Source organism: Fukomys damarensis, unplaced genomic scaffold, assembly GCF_012274545.1.
Source record: "Fukomys damarensis isolate Sample0158 unplaced genomic scaffold, DMR_v1.0_HiC HiC_scaffold_36, whole genome shotgun sequence".
In the NCBI taxonomy this organism is placed as follows: domain Eukaryota; kingdom Metazoa; phylum Chordata; class Mammalia; order Rodentia; family Bathyergidae; genus Fukomys; species Fukomys damarensis.
This window is the reverse complement of record NW_022900948.1, coordinates 45,532,850-45,539,030: the sequence shown is the minus strand read 5'-3', so window position 1 is coordinate 45,539,030 and position 6,181 is coordinate 45,532,850. Positions and strand designations below refer to the sequence as shown.

Genomic DNA, 6,181 nt, shown 5'->3' with positions numbered 1-6,181 from the left:
AAAAAAAAAAAAAAAAAAAAAAAAAAAAAAAAAAAGAATCAAAACAAACCCTCACTTTTGGGTTAACTCCAAATTCAATGGGTGGCACGGGCAGCACGGAGTCCACGTGAATCTCTACCCCGTTAACAGGCGGGACGACGGCCCCTTGCAGCCGCTCGACCCCCTCCGAGCCCTTCCTGTTTTTCAGAGACCGCTCATTGCCGATGGGTCCTGGTCTGTGCTCCTTGCTCTGTCCTGAGCTTTGTTCTGAATCCTTGGTGGGAAAGCAGAGAGGCTGAGATGCGACACGACCTCTAGCTTCCACACGTCCTGGACAGGGAAGACGATGATGCCCCTTCCGCCCAGGCCCTGGCCACCCTGGCAGGAACTCCAGGTTACCTTTTGCTCAGACTGCTTCTGGGCCTGTTCCTTGTGGCTGTCAGCCTTGGGTTCCGCCAGGCCCGGCCCGCTCATATCCTCTGGCTTCAGAGTACCGTATGGGGAACTGCGCTGCGAGGAGGTCGCGGACGACTCCCGAGACTCGGCACTCAAGTCAACGCCACTATCTCCCTGGCTGCTCTTAAAACCCTGCTGTGCAGAGCACAAAATGGGTTAGAGCCTCCCGACTCCACAGCACAAGCACCTCAAGGTGAGACTGCGTGCGGCACTGCCACATCTCCCCCAGCCACTCACCCTGGCTTTGGCCCTGGCCCTGCCTGCCCACCATGCCCAATGATGCGGGCAAGCAGCCGCGTGACTGCACCTGCCCTGCCCAAGCTCCTGCCCACCAGACGCGGCATATTCCTCACAACTGCCAGGCTCACTTCGCTCAAACCAGACCAGGAAGTGCCACCCTCCTCTGGCTCCCTACTGGGCTGACCAGGGGTCTCCCTTGTCATCCCTTCTCCTCCTTTGCTCAAGCAGGAACCACACACAGACGAGAGACAAGGCTGACAGCGCAGTGAACCAGGGCCTGTGGAGGGGCCCCTGGTGCAGGCCCAGCAGCGGGGCAGAGGCTGGGGTGCGGAGCGTACCCACAGTGCACACTCACCTCAGCGGAGCTGGGCTCGGTGCCGGTGAAGGCAGTGACGGCTTTCCTCCAAGAGTCGCTGGCTGCGGCCTGCACCGGGAGGGCTGCCGAAAGAGGCAGAGAGTGCATCAGAGGGCAAACAGCCCAGAAGACAGGAGCCCGTAGGAAGCCACTTCCGCTAACCACCTCCCTGTGCCCTGCTGCTGACACTCATGAATGCTCAGATACCCGGGAGCGGTTCTGATAGTTTCTCTGCCATGTTCCCACAAATGCCCCTCTCAGCGTGTTACGGACTCCATGCCGTTCTGTTAATGTATACCTGCCTGCGTTCTGCATCACTACCGCTGCCCAAATCAAGGCTTTCTCTCACTTAAGCAAACTATTTGACAGCTTCCAGAGTCCTTAAGAGGTCCAAGCAGGTACTGCAGAGAGTTTGCAAGATTGCAGACCCCTCTGAGAAGCCCACAAAAGCCATGGACCCCAGGCCCAGAAAATACATCCATATAAAAACATGACGTTCTGTTTTAAGATCAAGGGGCCATCTGACCCCCAGTCTTGCAACCAAGACAGCAGAATCCAGAGGAAAAGAGCCAGCAGAGGAGGAGACATTTCTAGTCCAGGGCCAGCTGCTCTGCCAGCCTGACACTCTCAACCTGAACAGCCGTGTGGTTCACCAAGGGACGACTGCTCTGTTTCAGTTAAAGTCCAATGCTCCCAATGTCATTGGGTAAGAGTTGGGGTTTTTTTTTTGGTACCAGGGATTGAACTCGGGACCTTATGCTTATGAGGCAGGCGACAGCACCATTGAATTAAATCTCCGGCCCTACTAGTGTCATTCTGAGACGTTTTTATGGGAAACCCAAAGACAGGCTGTGTCGTGACAATGACAGTAATAAATCCCGGCATCCAGGATCTTGAGTGTTTGTCCTATGGCTGAAGTTGGGTCTCTTCCTAATGGCTTCTCCATGCTCTACCTCTCAGTGCTCACACATCCTTGATTGATTGATTGATTTTGATTGGTTTTTTTGTGACAGGGACTTAAACATAGTGAGTTCAAGGCTAGCCTAAAGTACATAGCAGGACCCTGTCTGAAACAAAACCAAACCCTACCAGCACTCAGGAGGCTGAGGCAGGAGGATTACAAATTCAAGGCCAACCCAGACCTAGTGGCTCAGGCCTGTAATCCTAGCACTTTGGGAGCCTGAGGCTGGAGGATTGCAAATTCAAGGCCAGCCTAAAAAATTGTGCATCTTAGTGAAACCCTGTTTCAAAAAGGTGTGCATGGGGCCCTAAATTCAATCCCTACAACAAAAAACAAAAACCCAAACAAAACAAAACGAAGTTCAAGATCTTGTCTCAAAAAAAAGTCTGGGTATGTAGCTCAGTGGTAGAGTGCTTGCCAACACCAGAACTGCCCCCTCTAAAAAAATGGTGGGCGGGCGAGAATCTGCTTGATGAGAGCAACTTTTGTGTTTTTAAGTGAAAAGTTACCAGAAACACAGTGAGTAGGGATTTCTTTCTTTCTTTCTTTCTTTTTTTTTTAATTTCAGGGAGCCAGGCATAGTGGCACATACTTGTATCCAGCACTCAGAGAGACTGAGGCAGGAGGATCTCAAGTTCAAGCCCAGCATGCACAACTTAGTGAGACCGTGTCTCAAAGTAAAAAACAGAAAAAGGGTTAGGAATGTAGCTCCACTTGAAAGGTCCTGGGTTCAATCCCCAGTACCACCAAAAAACCAAACTAAACATTTCAAGGAAACAAAGTTCCCCAAAAGGGTGCACCTTAATCTGGTCTCCGGTGCTCCTGCCCACAAGGGCCTTAAGGAGGGGCCTACTAGACTCCTTGTGTCAGGGAAGAGCAGGCACAGCTGAGTGGAGCTCTTCAGATCGCTGGCCTGCGAGAGGCTCGGGGCTTTCCCGCTGTCATCGGCAAGAACACTACTTGCTTGGGCTGCAGGACCAGAATGGTGTTCGCCAGCGGCTCGGCAGAGGCATCGGGAAACGGATCGCACTCCCTACACTTGCGTCCTGAGGAAGAGGCCCACTCTCACCTTGGCTGCTGCTCTCCCAGATCTCGGTTCCCAGGCTGCTGCCAGGCACGGCCACGTCCCCTTGCTCCAGGCACAGACTGTTCTGCTTCTTGGCAAATCGAGGAGGGATGCGGGAAGAGAGGCCTCGAGCTTTGACTGGCACCTAAAGGGCAACGGGAGATACTCTAGCTGAAGACTGCTCTTCTCTCAGGACACATCCTGACGCTGAACCGCAGCCCCTGAAGTGCTCAAGACACCTAAGACACCCGTTGCCCAAGATGTCAGCCATACGGTGCCCTGCCCCAGGACCAAGGAATGGAGGCAACAGTGTGCAGGGTCCCTGTCCTCACGGCCTACAGGGAGATGAACCTTCCGCCCACCCGGCAGAGGCTCAGGGAAAGGACAGGTGGGGCATGTCGGAGCCTGGACAAGTCAGCCTCTTTGTGACTCTGGGACAGTGACACGGGGACAGCAGGCACTGGGCGGTCCCGTGTGCCTAGTAAATGCCCCTTCCCTCCACTCCCCTGGCCCACGGGGCTCACCTGCACAGCCTGCTCCTTTTTTCTCCTCTCCTCCTCCAGCAGGCGGCGCTGTTTCTTGGTCAGGACCTCGATGAAGCCTTCTCCCACCATGGATCCCACCTCGCTCTCCTCCCCGGGGCTGGACCCGCAATTGTCAATGATGGCACCTGAAGCGAGAGTCCATGAGAAGGAAGAGGCACCAATCAGAATGCAAGAATCACCCAGCGCGACAGCTGCTGATCTCTACGGACTGGCAGTGCCTGGCTGGACACTGTTGGACACCAGGTTCCCAGATATACGGCTGTGGCCAGGCGCCTTCTCGTGCCTTCTGACCTACACCGGCCTCGACCCAAAGCACTGTCTCTGGAGTGGGTCCCCCGCCAGCTGAGCAGCCTTGGATACACCTTACATCTCGGCCTCAGGCTCTCCCTGTAACGCCGGGCTGTCGTGGGACTGCAAGGCAGTGAGCGCCAGAAGGCAGGGATTGGAGCCATGCGCCACTGTCCCGGCCCCACACAGTCTGCCATGACAGGGACTTCAGGCCTCCGGTCCTGCTGAACCCTAGGGACCAGATGTGCGCGAGTGCGTGTGTACGTGTGCATACGGGCTCGAACTCACTTCCGTAGCTCAGGTCAAACTGCTTCCGGGCCTCCTCCTGCTCACCGGTCCGCTGAGCAGCCAGCAGAGCCTCCTTTTCTGTCTTCTTGCTGGTGGTCTCAGGACCATCAGGGTTGGCGTGGGTGGCCCGTTCCAAGGCATAGGGCGAGTGGCTGCTACCACCGCTGCAGCCACCAAGACCTCCAGCGAGGGGCTCATCTGGACACCTGCGAAGGAAGAGGATCTGGTGAACTTGGAAACACCCAGAGACTGACCAGAGACGATAGACCCCTGCGAGTGCACACGGCCCCCACGGACGCAGCAGCTGATCTAGCTTGTTCTGGCCCCGAGCCCTGGGAAACAGCAGCACTTGCTGGCAGTGGCTTGTCCTGGGTCACGTGCAGAAGCCACCCCAGCAGGTATGGCTCAGGCGGAGCTCCCCAGCACCCCCGTTCTCTCCTGCTGCTGTACCCTCAGCAGGGAGTGATGGAAGGGTGATGCCAACCTCTCTGTTCTTACCCAGGACACCTCATCCTGCTGCAAGGCCCGGGACACCCAGGCTGGACCCACACCTGACAGAACTGGCACCTTCCCGGGGCTCCTCTCCGGGGGAAAAGACACCCCAGTTCCAGTGTCCTGACTTGAGGAGGGTGGGAGGTGTGAAGCACTCTCGGGGCACTCCCGGACCAGGGAAAGCTGCAGCAGCCCCTGGGCCCCCCATCTGGGGCACAGTCACTAGGGCCACCCTGTGCCCACATAGCAGCCCGCGGCCAGGCAAGCAGCACCAAGCACAGACCGTCTGCTCAGTTCCGGAGAAGAGGGGCTCACGGGGCTGCGGGCAGCTGCTCCTCTGCTCTGGGAGGCTCTGACCAACCCTGCCAAGGAGGCAGGAGACAAGCAGAACCACCTGGGGCCAGCGCAGCCCTGCCGGGTTACTGCCCAGCCAGCTCTGGGAGCAGGAATCTGGTGGACCAGCTGGCGCTCACCTGGCGCCACCCTCAGGCAACAAGGACACACTCAGAGGCTGAGCCTTCAGGATGGGCCAGGGCAGAGCCCTGGGAGTGGGGGCAGGGACCCCTTTGGTCTAGTCTCTCAGGCCACACGACAGAGACACACCACGAGAGAAGCGACAAGCGATGCAGGAGCGGTGATGGAGACGCACACACAACAGCCAGCGGCGCCAGGCCGGCGGGGCGTGCATGCATGGACTCGGTGCCGCTGCGTAACAGGGACAGGGACGACAGAGGACCTGGGATGGCGCCGGCCGTTACCTTTTGGATTTCAAGGGTGTCCCACTCTGCTGGCTGTCATAACGGGGGGACGTCTCACCACCACCTGGCCTAACAACAGGCTTCTCCCCAAACCCTCCCGGCTCCAGCTTGCGGCTCTGTCTGTCAGCCAGCGGCCTCTGGCTGGAGAAGCTCCTCTTGGCCAGCTCCTTCTTCTCCCCTGCACCGGCCCCCGATGGGCTGGCGTCCCCCTGTGTGCGGGGCTCGGCCCCGGGGCCCTCTCGCCGCTCCCGGCGCTCGCTGAAGTCGCTGCTCTCGGAGGCCGTCTCCCACTCTTCGTTGGTGGGATCGGAGGAGTTCTGGTAGGACAGCTTGGGGGAGCGGCGGCCCCCCGCACCGCCCTTGTCCCCGGGGCAGAACTTGGACCTGCCCGGCCACTGCCCTGACAGCAGGGGGGGCTCCTCCTCGGGGCCCCACAGGCCCAAGGACTCGCGTTCCTGCCGCAGGCGCCGGAAGCGCGGGGGCTTGTCCTGGCGTGGGGGCCGCCGTCTCCGGAAGGGCCGGTTCTCTGCGCTTTCCGGGTCTGCCGCGTGGTCGTCCTGGAAGAAGCCCCTCTTGTCCTCCAGCCGGCTGTCCTCGAAGGCCCGGCCGCTGAACGCGTCGCAGTGTCGGTAGGAGTCTGGGATGTCGTCTCGGTCCGTGGCTCTCCGGGCCGCGCCGTACTCCTGCCAGGAGCCCCCGGGGCTCCTGCTCTGCCAGTGGGCCGGCTCCCTGGCCACGAAGGTCCTTCGCCCA

The 6,181-nt window shown here is 58.7% G+C and overlaps 1 protein-coding gene across 8 annotated transcripts in view; it reads right to left on the bottom strand.

Moving 5' to 3' along the window:
- The window catches only part of Prrc2b (proline rich coiled-coil 2B), a 45,645-nt gene that overhangs the window by 12,788 nt on the left and 26,676 nt on the right, over positions 1-6,181 (bottom strand). For 6 of the 8 annotated variants that reach the window (XM_010627379.2, XM_019207916.1, XM_010627380.2 and 3 more), the window contains 6 exons: positions 4,179-4,384; positions 3,582-3,727; positions 3,061-3,202; positions 1,031-1,113; positions 379-570; positions 56-253 (listed from right to left, as the gene is read on the bottom strand). In XM_010627379.2, the coding sequence (XP_010625681.1) occupies positions 56-253; positions 379-570; positions 1,031-1,113; positions 3,061-3,202; positions 3,582-3,727; positions 4,179-4,384 (967 nt within the window). The remainder of the gene's footprint in view (positions 1-55; positions 254-378; positions 571-1,030; positions 1,114-3,060; positions 3,203-3,581; positions 3,728-4,178; positions 4,385-6,181) is intronic. The other 2 variants (XM_019207917.1, XM_033758951.1) reach the window with 1 other exon arrangement.